The sequence below is a fragment of the Pristis pectinata genome, chromosome 6, assembly GCF_009764475.1.
Source record: "Pristis pectinata isolate sPriPec2 chromosome 6, sPriPec2.1.pri, whole genome shotgun sequence".
NCBI classification, from domain to species: Eukaryota; Metazoa; Chordata; class Chondrichthyes; order Rhinopristiformes; family Pristidae; genus Pristis; species Pristis pectinata.
The window spans coordinates 94,700,433-94,714,825 of record NC_067410.1 but is presented as its reverse complement, the minus strand read 5'-3'; the positions used below and the strand labels follow the sequence as shown (position 1 = coordinate 94,714,825).

Below are 14,393 nucleotides of genomic sequence, written 5' to 3'. Positions count from 1 at the left end.
AATAAAGGTATAAAAGCTGTCGAAAGCAGTTTCAGTGGAAAGTCCAGGACTAGAGGGCACAATTTAGAATTAGAGGGTACCAGTTTAAAACAGAAATGAGGAGGAATTTCTTTAGACAGAGGGTAGTGAAATTATGGAATTCTTTGCCACGTACAGCTGTGGAGGCCCAATCATTGGGGGCGTTTAAGGAAGAGATTGATAGGTATCTAATTAGTCAAGGTATCAAGGGATATGGAGATAAGGCCGGAAATTGGGGCTGGATAGGAATAGTATTAGTTTAGCGCATGGAGCAGACTCAATGGGCCGAATGGCCTACTTCTGCTCCTTTGTCTTGTGATCCTGTGAAACTGAAATGGGAGGATCCGGTATGGACAGTCGTGCAGTGCTGGTCTGAGGAAGCAGGTGAGCTCCTACGTGACTTGTCCTTGTTCAAAGACTCAGCTGCCAGCCTTGATGAGTATGCCACCACCATCACAGACTTTATCAGCAAGTGTGTGGAGGACTGTGTACCAAAGAAGACAATACAGGTGTTCCCAAACAGGAAACCATGGATGAACCAGGAGATCCACTCCCTACTGAAGGAGAGGACTGCTGCACACAAATCTGGTGATCCTGATCTGTACAAGAAATCGAGGTATGACCTTCGAAAAGTTATCAGGGATGCCAAGAGGCAATACTGACTCAAAATAGAGTCCCTGACCAGCCGTCAGTTATGGAAGGGCTTACATGCCATAACAGGCTACAAGACGAAGTCGGGCTGCATAGCTAACAACAGCGCATCCCTTCCTGATGAACTTAATGCATTCTATGCACGTTTTGAACAGAAGGGAAGTGGATTGTCACCAACCACTCTGACAGCCACCATTGCAGCTGAACCTGTGATCACAGTGGAGGACGTAAGATCAGTCTTCCGGAGAGTGAACACGAGGAAAGCACCTGGCCCAGATAGTGTCCTTGGCCGTGTTCTCAGATCTTGTGCTGATCAGGGGGCAAAAGTATTTGCAGACATATTCAACCTCTCCCTGCTTCAAGCTCAGGTTCTCATCTGTTTTAAGAAGACCACTATCATACCGGTACCGAAGAAAAACAAGGTAACATGCCTCAATGACTACCGACCAGTGGCTCTGACATCCACCATCATGAAGTGCTTTGAGAGGTTGGTCATGGCACACATCAACTCCAGCCTACCAGACAATGTGGATCCATTGCAATTCGCCTATCGCCGAAACAGGTTTACAGCAGATGCCATCTCCCTGGCTCTACACACAGCTCTGGAGCATCTGGACAATAAAGACACACATGTTAGACTATTGTTTATTGACTACAGGTCTGCCTTCAATACAATAATCCCAAGCAAGCTTGTCACCAAACTCCGAGACCTAGGACTCAACATCTCCCTCTGTAACTGGATCCTTGACTTTCTAACAAACAGACCGCAACCAGTGAGGATAGGAAGGAATACCTCCGGCATGATTATTCTCAACACTGGTGCCCCACAAGGCTGCGTCCTCAGCCCTCTACTCTACTTCCTATACACTCATGAGTTGTGTGGCCAGATTCTGCTCTAACTCCATCTATAAGTTTGCAGATGATACCACCGCTGTAGGCCGTATCTCAAACAACGATGAGTCGGAGTACAGGAAGGAGATAGAGAGATTAGTGGAATGGTGTTATGACAACAACCTTTCCTCAATGTCAACAAAACAAAAGAGCTGGTCATTGACTTCAGGAAAGGGGGCAGTGTTACCTGTCTATATCAATGGTGCTGAGGTCGAGAGGGTTGAGAGCTTCAAGTTCCTGGGAGTGAACATCACCAACAACCTGTCCTGGTCAAATCACATAGATGCCACGGCCAAGAAAGCTCACTGGCGCCTCTACTTCCTCAGGAGGCTAAAGAAATTTGGTTTGTCCCCTTTGACTCTCACCAACTTTTATCGATGCACCATAGAAAGCATCCTATATAGATGTATCACGGCTTGGTACGGCAACTGCTCTGCCCAGGACTGCAAGAAACTGCAGAGTTGTGGACACAGCCCAGCTCATCACGGATACCAGCCTCCCCTCCTTGGTTTTTGTCTTTACCTCTCATTGTCTTGGTGAAGCAGCCAGCATAATCAAAGACCCCACCCACCCGGGACATTCTCTCTTCTCTCCTCTTCCATCGGGAAGAAGATACAGGAGCCTGAGGGCACGTACCACCAGACTTAAGGGCAGCTTCTACCCCACTGTGATAAGACTATTGAATCGTTCCCTTACACAATGAGATGGACTATGACCTCACGACCTTGCACCTTATTGCACTGCACTTTCTCTGTAGCTGTGATACTTTACTGTTACTGTTTTTACCTGTACTACATCAATGCACTGTGTACTAACTCAATGTATCTGCACTGTGTAATGAATTGACCCCTATGATCGGTTTGTAAGACAAGCTTTTCACTGTACCTCGGTACAAGTGACAATACTAAACCAATACCAATACCAAAGTCCTTGAGCTTGATGGTACACGTTCTCAAGCTTTTGTATCTTCTGCCTGATCGGAAGGGGGAGAGGAGAGAATGACCAGGTGGGAGGGGTCCTTGATTATGTTGGTTGCTTACCTCGGGCAGCATGAAGTGTGGCCAGAGTCAATGGAGGGATGATGGTTTTCATGATAGACTGGGCTATGTTCACAACTCTCTGCAATTTCTTGGTCTTCGGCAGAGCAGTTGCCATACCAAGATGTGATGCATCTGGATAAGGTGCTTGTTATGGTGCATCTGTAAAAATTTGTGAGGGCCATTGGGGCATGCCAAATTTCTTTAACCAACAGATATCACAGTGGTTACAGCACAGCAGAGACCAACTGGACCATTGAGTCCATACTGGCTCTAATGCAAACTCAATCTGACTAGTCTCTCTCCCCATAATCCAAATCATTATTGAGAAAGAATAAGAGTCCTGGTGAACACCATTATATAATTCACTCCAATCTAAAAAAACATCCTCTAACTTCTAATCTTTAGATCTGCTACTTCGTCAATTTTCTACCTCAAACTTTCCGGGCACCAAGGTCAGATCGACTGGTCTTTTTGATCTCTGGTCAGCCCCACCTCTCTCCTTAAACATGTTTCCTATTCACATACTTATAAAATATTTTTGGACTCCTTTTATGTTTGGCATTCGTAATTTTTCATACTTTCTCTTTACTTTTTTTGTTGCATTTTTACTTCATTTCTGACCTTTCTTTGACAAGGCTGATTCTCACTTTTGCCAACAATCGGGCATCTATCATATGATCTATTTAATTTCACTATTTTTTTGGTCATTCACGTAGCTCTGGGTTCAGTTTCCCTACCCATCTCCCCTCATGAAAATGTACCTTGAGTGTAGCTGAAGCATCTGCTGTAAAGACCTTCAATCATTCAGCTGCAGTTTACCTGGCAAGACATGATACCAGTTTGCTTGGGCTGGATCTGTTTCTATCTGTTTGAAATTGGTTCTTCTTCAATATTTTTACCTTGCAATGCCCTACATTTATTTTCATAACTATTCTGAACCTTATGATGTTATTGGTGTTTCTGAAGTTTCCCTTGATCCACTTGGCCTGATTTATTTTTTAGGATCAAGTCTAGCAATGCTGCCTTCATCATTAGGCTTGAAACATACAAATTCAAAAACATTTTGCTGAACACCACGGAAACTTCTTCCCATTCTTTGGCACTGGTGTTATTGTGATTGCAGTTTTTGTTTGGATTGTTGAAATTCTCTCTTATCTTAGCTTTGCAAATTTGTCAGAAGTGATTTTCTACCATGAAATCTCGCTGACTCTGCTTGATCAGATTAGGACTTTTCAATTTTGTGCTGTAAGTGATTCCAACATATTTCCAATCACTGAAATTGGGCCAACCAGCCTATCATCACTGCCTCACTCTTTGAATAAGGATATCACATGGGCAATTTTAAAATCCTTCAGTACTTTTCCAGAGTCTAAGGATGTTGGAAAATTACAAATATTTACCTCATCGCATTCTCTCAGAGGCCTCCATTCACATTGACCTCTCTCTTTTTATACATTTAAAGGACATCATTGTCAGTTTTAACATTTCTCACTTCTTTGCTCTTTTAGTTTATTCTCTTCTTGTTTATTTTAGTCCTTCTTTCTGAGTTTATCACAATCTTCAGGCCAGCTACTAACTTTTGCCACTTGATATGTTTTTTCTTTCAACTTAATACCCCCTTTAACTTCCTTAGATAACCATAGTTGGTTCATTTTTGCCAAGAATCATGAATTATCTCTTTAATTATCTGCCATGATTTGTCTGTTGTTTTACCTGCTAATCTATATGCCCATTATATCGAGGCAACTCTCTCCTCATTTCTTGTAATTTCTCTTATTTAAATTGTGAGATGTTAAGTTCAATGGGTGGAGACAAAAAAAGCAAGTGAAGAAGATGCTGGTAGGAATGGTGTGTGTAGGCTCCCAAATATTTGCCTTGCTGTCGGAAAGAGGGTTAATGAAGACCCAAGTTTTTCACTCTCAATGCTAACTTTTATCATGCTGTGTTCGCTACTTCCTAAGGGATTTTTTACTCTGAGATGATTTATCAAATCTGTCTCATTACACATTACCAAACCAAAAGAGTTGTTCCCTGTTTGGCTACATGGTGATTCATTAACTTTCCTGAATGAACTCTATGAATTCATCTTTGTGGCTACTATTTCTTATCTATATAAAGATGAAAGTCACCTGCAGTTAGTACACTACTCTTTTTAAACATCCCATTTTTCTTGATTAATGCATTTTTCTACAAGAAAGCGAGTGTTTGGGGGCCTTTGCACCATTCTTACCATGGAAGTTCTGCCCTTTCACTTTTTTACCTCCACCCAAATGGACTCTGCACCTTCCGAACCTAGATCATCTCTCATAAAACTACTCACTTCACCTCTTAGTAGCAGAGCTAAACCACTACTTTTTCCTTACTGCTTGTCTTTCCTGAAAATCAAACATCCCTGAATACTGAGTTCTCAGCGTTGAACTCCTTGCAACCATGTCTCTGTAATGGCTATCAAATCGGACCTGTTTATCTCCATTAGCATTGTTAAATCACTGATTTTGTCTCAGATGCACTGTATATTTATATATAGTTATATATCGATGCAGGGTTTCAACCTGAAAAGTCATCAATTCCTTTTCCTCCACAGATACTGCTCGACTCGCTGAGTTCCTCCAGCATATTGTTTGATTCTCCTTAATCAATCCTCCAGTCCCCTTCCTTTCTTCCCTTTCCTATTTTCCTGAACACCTTATATCCAGGAATATTCAGCACACATTCCTGCTCTTTTCTTTTGGTCAGATTTCTGTTATTGCAATGACATTGCAATCCCACATCATCAATTTTGCCTGTAGCTCACTAACCTTGTTAATAAGGCATTTTGAATTCACATGTATGTACTGTAACTCTATCTCAAACACATGTGCACTCTCTCTTAGTCTGGTACTGTCCAGTTGATTTCTGATGCTGGTGAAATACAACTCCCTCAGTGTTTTTTGTATCTTTTTTCTCCTTTTCACTATTGCCTTCCTGTCCCCATTTAGTATTGATGAATCATTGCAACTCCATTGGTCCCAGGTCTATTAAGGAGCAATCAGTTTGACAAGTACAGATCCCATCTCTCCCAGAACTGGTGCCATTCCCCAGTAATGTAAAGCTTTTTTCCCCTTCATCCTTTTGGCAGCCACTTGTTTATCTGTGCTATCCTCCTATTTTTATGATCACTGGTGCATGGCACAAGGAGTAATCCAGACATTAATCTCTTTGAAGTCCTATTTTTTAATCTCTTTCCCACTCCTTATAATCTACTTGAAGGACCTCACCCCTTTTCTACTGATGTCTTGGCTACTGAACTGGACCATGGTTTCTGAATGTTCCGCCTCCCCTTCACATCTCCCTTTCAGGGAGGTAAAGTACCATCCTTGACATAGAAGGGCCTGTCAGCTCCCCTAATATAGAAATGCCAACAATCCCTGATATCTTGACATTTCTCTTCCCATCCTATACAGATGAGCCACCTACTGTGCTAAGGTCTGGGCTCTGGCTGCATTTCCCTAGGAAAACCTCAGATCTCAGAACTGAATACTGGTGAGAAAGTAGGATGCTCTTGGGTCTCCTGAACTCCTTGCCTGCTCCTTTTTGTCTGTCTGGCAGTCACCAGTCTCTCTCTACCCACATTCTCTTAAGTTAAGCAGTGATTACATTCTAAAATGTGCTGTCCACGAAACACTCAGCCTCATGGGATGGGGGTGGGGGGGGGGGGTGTGTGGGGGAGGAGAGAAGAACTACAATGATACAAGAAACTTAGAGTTCAATCTCCTTCAGATGATAAAACTTCCTGTATCTACGATGGTCCTGGACATGGGAAGCGTCCGAAAGTTCCCACATAATACAAGATCCTCTATTTATTTAACTTATTGAAAGATATGTAACTGTCAGCAATTTTTGGATTTCCAAGTCCTGAACTTGCATTCAGAATTTTCCCACAGTATTTCTGAGAGGGTTCCAATGCCATACTCCAGCACAGGTGTGCCAAGCTGTGACAATTCTTGCCACTCACTGTGTGAATTTGTAAAAACTTTCTGCTCAACCTTGGAACAGCACAGTGACTACTTCTCCACTTAGTTTAGTGGAAGGATCAGTTGTGAGTTATTAATTAATTAAAATTTTTAAATAACGCTTGTTTTTAAATATTTATATTTTCATTAAATTTTGATAAAAAGTAATTTTTTGAAATAAATGTAGCATGTTTAAATAGTTTTCAATGAATGTTTTTGACAGTTTTGACAACAAACTGGTTTAGCCAGTTGTCAAAGGTTTTTTCAGATTTTTGCAGCTTGTACTGGATGTGTACCCCACCCCCCATCACCCCACCCACATGTGACCTTATTATGTTGCTTAGACTCTGCGAATGTGCAGTATGGGATTGACCTGGTTGTTATCCACAAGTTCCTTCTAGGCAATCTGTTCATTTGACTGAATAGCAATGTTGAATATTTTAAAAACTGTGATACTAAAATGTAAGATTGAAATACTTTTCACCTGCTTCTCATTTGCACAGCAGTTTACACAACTTTGATTATCAATGGTAAACCTTGGTAAAATTTCGATTATGTGGGGGTGAGGAGGCAGAAGGGCAGAAATGTAGAAACATTTGTTTGTTATCTTAAGGTTAGGGTCAAAGTTAGACAGATATCTAATGTTTGTTAAATATTGTAGATTAAACATATGATAATGTTGCACAAGCAAATTTAAGTGTTTACTGTAATCTTGGTTTCACTGGGTTTTCTGCTTACTTATATGGGTCACAGACAAAAGGAAACTTAACACACTAATTCCTTCCACTTGCTGATACCAGTTGGAGGCAGCATGTTCAGTATGAAGCTGTTATATATCCCACTCTTTATCATTCAGTTCCTAAACATTAATGCAGATTCAGAGCCTGTGGCAACTGAAGATCAGCAAGTCCAGAAGGTTGATTGTAATGATACAGGTGTTCTAGCTGCTGTGGATTTCACTCTTCGTAAATTCAATGCGGAACAGGGAGCAGGGAATAAATTTGCTCTTTACAGGGTCATTGATGCTGAAGTTCAGGTGAGCAGATCCCATATTGTTCATGTTATCAATATCTTCCACTTTGAGTTGCAAGTCTTTGATCTTACTTTTCTGATTGATATTTTAATACTTCTGCTTCCTCGCTTTAAGAGTATTTCTACCTTATGTCCACCCATAGTTAACTAAAGCTTCTCCTCAAGACATTCCTTCAGCCTTAGCTGAGGTCATCATTAACCTTACAGTTCCTTGCCAAGGTAAAGGCAGGTGTGACTTTCTTACAAGAGTGCGGGCTACCACACCTCCACAACTATTGGAGGTGGTCGTGATGGTGGTCCCACGTACTGTCGGTATGGTCGGGCGGGTAATGATTGTCGCTCTTCCGGCCTGGGGATTCTGATGCAGGGGTGCAACTTTTCAATCACTGGGGTCAGAGAGGTGGTGGGCGGGGGGGCGGCTTCTTGTGGCAGATATGATGTATTGGAACACTCCGCTCCAGCTAATTAATGTGTGCGCCTCACCCGTGCAGACCGAGCGGCTGGCCGTCCTCCAGCAGCTCCCACCGCTGCTGGTGACATCCCGGCCGGTCGTTCTGGCCGGCGACTTCAACTGCATCATCGATGCGGCTGGACGATCCGGCAGTGCCGACAGCAGACTGGACGGCACTTCCAGACTCCTGATGGAAATGGTAAAGGATGCCAAGTTGTGCTACGCCTTCAGCACCCCTGCAGGCAGAGCACGGCCGCAACACACCTGGTCAAGTTCGGACGGCTCAGCCCGGTCCTGGATCGACTTGCTTTTCGTGTCGGAGCCAAACACGGTCAGATCCACTGACGTCACGCCAGTGTTCTTCTCTGACCACCGTCTCCTTCGGGTCTCCTATCACCTACAGGAGGACCAGAAGGCAGGCAGGGGGACATGGAAGTTGAACGTGAAGCTGCTGACCCCAGAGAGCGTGGAGGAACTAAAGAGGGATTATGCAGGTTGGAGAACCGTGAAACCCCTCTTTGATTCCCCTGTGCACTGGTGGGAAGCGACAAAGGAGAACATCAAGAGGTTCTTCATCCGCAGGGTGGTCCAGAAAGCAAGACAGAGTCAGAGGGAACTGTGCCAACTCCAGACAGACTTGCAGCAACTCCTCCTTCTGCAGTCGAGGGGGGTGGATTTGTGGGAGGAACTCCGAGAGGCAAAGAGCCGGCAAGCCCAGCTCCACGCCTCCGAATCCTCTAAGATTATCTTCCGATCCAGAGTTCGCTCCGTGGAGCAGGATGAGACGTGCTCACATTTCTTCTTCCAAAAGGTGCACAGGTGGAGCTCTGTGATCCACACCCTTAAGGAAGAGGACGGCTCAGTATCATCCTCGCAGATGGACATATTAAGGATCTGCAGATCCTTCTATGCCAGTCTGTACGACAAAAAGGCCACAGACAGCACCGCCTCCCAAAACTTCCCGTCCTCTATCATGGAGGTCTTAGATGACAGCAAGCGGTAGAGTCTGGACCAACCACTGACCCTGGAGGACCTGACTGGCTCTGTCTGTTCCTTTGATTCGAATAAAACTCCCAGAAGCGATGGCCTACCGGTGGAGATGTACTCGGCTCTGTGGGACTGGATGGGCCCGGACCTGCTGGAAGTGTACAATGCTGTGCTTCGGTCTGACAGTATGTCAGAGTCTATGAGGAAGGGCACCATCACCCTCATCTACAAGCAGAAAGGGGAGAGGGCGGACATCAGAAATTGGAGACCAATTCAAATGTGGACTATAAGATCCTGTCCAAGGCCATTGCCAACAGGGTCAGGTCTGCTCTGGGACAGGTGATCCACCTGGACCAAACCTGTGCTGTACCTGGCAGGAAGATCTTTAACAGCCTCGTGCTGCTCAAGGATACCATCGCCTACGTGCAGGACAGAGTGGTGAACACCTGCCTGGTCAGCTTGGACCAGGAGAAGGCCTTCAACAGGGTATCATACATGTACATGCTGGATGTGCTCTACAAAATGGGCTTTGGGGAGGGAATCAGGAATTGGATCCAACTGCTCTACACAGACATCTGTAGTGCAGTCCAAGTCAATGGGTGGGAAACAGACAGCTTCCCCGTCAAGTCTGGAGTCAGGCAGGGCTGCCCTCTCTCCCCTCTCTTGTTCGTGTGCTGTATAGAACCCTTTGCTGAGTCCATCAGGAAGGACGAGAGCATCAGAGGGGTGACATTGCCAGGCGGTGAGGTCACCCAGGTGAAAACCTCCCTGTACATGGACGACGTCACCGTCTTCTACTCGGACCCGAGGTCAGTTCGCAGATTGATCAGCATCTGCGACCAGTTTGAGTTGACATCAGGGGCCAGAGTCAATCGCGCAAAGAGCGAGGCCATGCTCTTCGGCAACTGGCCCGACAGATCCATCGTCCCCTTCACCGTCAGGCCTGACTATCTGAAGGTGCTGGGGATCTGGTTCGGAGGGGCTGGGGCGTGCAACAAAATTGGCGGGAGTGGATTGGGAAGGTGAAGCAGAGACTGGGACTGTGGGAATGGTGCTCCCTATCGATAGCTGGGAAGAACTTGGTAATCAGGTGTGAGGTGCTCTCAGGGCTGCTGTACTTGGCGCAGGTGTAGCCTGTTCCTCGGTCCTCTGGCTTGGGAATCAGCCACACTGTCTTCCGGTTCATCTGGGTATCCAAGATGGAGCAGGTCCGACGGGCCACCATGCACAAGTCCCTGGACAATGGGGGTAAAGGTGTCCCCAACGTTGCCCTTCTCCTGATGACCACCTTTGTTTGTGGCTGCATCAGGCTGTGTGTGGAACCCAAGTATGTGGGCACCAAGTGTCACTCCGTACCAAGGTTCTACCTGTCCCTGCTGTTGCGAAGGATGGGCCTGGCCCCGTGGCCACACGGTGTCCCAGTCAGCTGGACGCTGCCGCGCTACCTGTCCTTCGTGGAAAAGTTCTTCCAGATCAATACCTTTGACCACAAGTCCATCAGGCAGTGGTCAGCACGGAACATCCTGCAGGCACTGCAGGAGAAGGACTCCATGGATACTGTGGGGTGGTTCCCTGAGCAGACTGTCCAGACCATCTGGCAGAATGTCTCATCGCCAGAACTCACCAACAAGCACCAAGACTTCGCTTGGCTGGCAGTGAGAGGGGCCCCCCCAGTCAGATCCTTCCTGTATGGTTGGAACCTCACTCCCAGTGCGTGCTGCCCCCGGGAGGACTGCACTGGGGACGAGATGGTCGCCCACCTCTTTGCTGGCTGTAGGTTTGCGAGGAGTGTGTGGCGAAAGATGTAAGGGTCCTTGTCACGGTTCATCCCCAGCAGCAGCGTAACAGAGGATTCTCTGATCTACGGGCTGCTCCCGGAGACACACACAGAGATGGACATCAACTGCTGCTGGAAGGTCATCAACTTGGTGAAAGACGCTCTTTGGTCTGCCCGAAACTTGCTGGTCTTCCAGCGCTGCGAGATGTCCATAGGGGAATGCTGCCGACTGGCACATTCCAGGCTGCAGGAGTATGCGCCGAGGGACGCACTGAGGCTGGGCGCAGCCAACGCAAAGGCTCGGTGGGGAAGGACTACAGTTTAGGGTTCTTCTGCCACTGGAGAGGGAGGGGTGGGGACAGGCGAGAAAGCCCCTAAATATTGTAAATACGGGACTGGGTATTTTCCAGGGAGCCACATGTGTGGCATCGGTGCTGTTTTCTATATAAAAACGTAACACTAATGAATGATCTGTACAAAGAATGTAAAGGTTTGCACTGTTTTATAATTGTCTATAGTTTGTCTTTTATTACGAATAAAGTTTATTTTGTAAAAAAAACTGTTACTCCTTCCATGGTTGCTGGCAGAACTGCTGTGGGTTTCCAGCATTTTCTGTTTTTATTTGACATCATAATTATATAGTTTAAAGACAGAAGTTATAACTCAATGTGCTAAAGCACAGGACATTAGATCTTCAATGTGCCACATGGTGCCCCTGACTTTCATCTGCACGGTGCCCCTGTGCTACACAGCTGATTGTCATTTTTTGTCATTTTGGATACCATGTCATATCACTTGCAACGATGTCCAGTCATGCCTGGGAATCAGCACAAGTTCTAAACATAACAAAAAAACTAATTAAACTTAGTTAATTGCACAATAAAGAAGAAAACAAAGATCAGCAGGGCATTTTCCTGTTAGATTTCTTCTTTCTAATGTGGATATTACAATGCATATTAAGTGCACAAAATTAATAAACTTGGTGCCTATTAAATTCATGATTGGATCTGGCTTTACTAAGATCTAACCTTTAGCCTAGACTTTCTGTTCAGGTTAAATCAGTTCATGACTGGAATGGACTTGGTTGCAAAATTCTTCTGAAGGCCACTCTCCCTGCCACTCTTGTGATGTATCTATACATGGGAGTGCATTATAACAGAAAGCAAATTACATCATCCAACAAACTTTCTCACTTTTGCAACTTAACAGTTAAAGACTTAAGGGTGCAAAATTATTTCCTAAATTCATAGATTGCTAACTTATTATTGTATTTTGTGCCTGGAAATGAGAAGAAATTACCACCATGAGAATTTACAGAAGTACATATGTTAGACAACAAAGGCAAAATGGGCTGAAGGACATTTCATGGTTTTACATGTATTCCTTTGTTATCTTATCTAGAATATGAAAGTCTTCAAATTTCTGCATTTGTCTTGTTTGGAGAATGTGACAAACTTGCAATCTTTTAAGGTCCCAAATGCCACATACACTCGCTATTGATGTATGCTTAATGTAGATGGATGAGCACAAAAAACTTATGCAAATAATATTCATTTTAATCCCTCAGCAAGTCTTTACGTTCCTTTCCTCCAGTTGGTCCCATCCTTTGTCCTGTCAATTTTACTCAATCAGACTGATAGTTCTTCCAAGTCATAGTTTCCCATTTTGATACCTTTTGCAGGGAGGTCACCACATTCTGAGAAACTCGATGACTAGGTCTCTACGCCCCTTTGGGGTACAGAATTCCAAAGATTCACCAACCTCTGGGTGAAGAAATTTCTCATCTCAGTCCTAAATGGACTACCTCTTACTCTGAGAATTTAACCCTTGGTCGTAGACTCTGCAGCCTGGGGACACATCCTCCCTGCATCTATCCTGTTAAGCCCTGAAAGAATTTTGTGATTTTCAATGAGGTCTCCTCTCATTTGTCTAAACTCTAGATAACACAGGCCTACTTAGCTCAATGTCTCCTCATAAGCAAACCTACCATCCCTGGAAGCACTCTGGTGAATCTTCACTGCACTCCCTCTCTGACAAGTATATCATTCTTAGGTAAGGAGACCAAAACTGTATTCAATACTCTAGGTGTAGTCTTGTCAAGGCCCTATATAATTGAAGAAAGACAGCTTAACCCTTTACTCAAATCCTCTTGTAATAAAGGCTAACACAGCATTTGACTTTCTAACTAATTGCTGCACCTTATGAAGGACATTTAGCCTAAGTGTTAATTCTGTTTTTCTCTCTATACATGTTGCATGATCTCCTGTGTAGTAGTTCAACTGTCTGCCTGTAGTTCAGGTTTCCCCAGTGTTTTGCATTTGTATTCCTGGGAGTACTCTCCCAACTAAGGCTTATCCACAGATGATCGTGAAAAGGACTGCAGATCTAGTGCCTAAATCAGTGCTGGATGCCTGTTGTCTTTCATTGTTATATTCTGTAATAGCAATTGACACAACTGTGTGGTATTGGTATTAGTTTATTATTGTCACTTGTACTGAGGCACAGTGAAAAACTTGTCTTGCATACCGATCGTGCAGGTCAATTCATTACACAGTGCAGTTACATTGAGTTAGTACAGAGTCCATTGACGTAAAGTGTCACAGCTACAGAGAAAGTGCAGTGCAATAAGGTGCAAGGTCACAACAAGGTAGATCGTGAAGTCATAGTCTATCTCATTGTATAAGGGAGCTGTTCAATAGTCTTATCACAGTGGGGTAGAAGCTGTCCTTAAGTCTGGTGGTATGTGCCCTCAGGCTCCAGTATCTTCTACCTGATGGAAGAGGAGAGAAGAGAGAATGTCCCGGGTGGGTGGGGTCTTTGATTATGCTGGCTGCTTCACCAAGACAATGAGAGGTAAAGACAGAGTCCAAAGAGGGGAGGCTGGTGTCCGTGATGTGCTGGGCTGTTTCACAACTCTGTGCAGTTTCTTGCAGTCCTGGGCAGAGCAGTTGCTGTACCAAGCCGTGATACATCCAGATAGGACTCCTTACACCTGAAGGCTGTTAAGATTCAAAGACATCACTAAGGATCTGGGATTCCTCACAGGCCTGACCAGCCAGTAAGACTGTGGACCAAATGGAGTTTCTACACCAATCCAGTAGTATCAGTTTATTCCAGATTATTCAATTAAGTGAATTTAATTCTCTAGCTGCTTTGGTGGCATTTCAGTACATAGCATAAAAAACATAGGAAGTAGAAGCAGGAGCTGGCCATTTAGTTCATCATGCTTGTTCTGTCACTTAATGGGATTGTAGTTGATCACTTAGCTCAGTGTCACTTTCCTGCACCAAACCCATATCCCTTCATTCCCTTAATATCTAAAAAATATTAATCTCTGTGCTTTATATACTCAGTCACTATGCCTCCACACTCCTCTTAGGTAGTGAATTCCACAATCCTGTACCCTTTTGGTGAAGTAATTTTTTCTTATCGCTATGCTGAATGACTCCACCCCTTACTTTGAGTCCATATCCCCTGGTTCTAGACACCTCTGCCAAGACAAGCAACAACACCACATTAAACCTGTCAATCTCCTTAAGAATATTGTATGTTTC

At 44.5% G+C, this 14,393-nt stretch overlaps 1 protein-coding gene across 1 annotated transcript in view; it reads left to right on the top strand.

Moving 5' to 3' along the window:
- The first annotated feature begins 7,356 nt into the window (after positions 1–7,356).
- The window catches only part of LOC127571095 (kininogen-1-like), a 32,995-nt gene continuing 25,958 nt past the window's right edge, over positions 7,357–14,393 (top strand). The window contains exon 1 of the mRNA XM_052017154.1: positions 7,357–7,628. Coding sequence (XP_051873114.1) covers positions 7,404–7,628 — 225 coding nt within the window. The 5' untranslated portion in view covers positions 7,357–7,403. The remainder of the gene's footprint in view (positions 7,629–14,393) is intronic.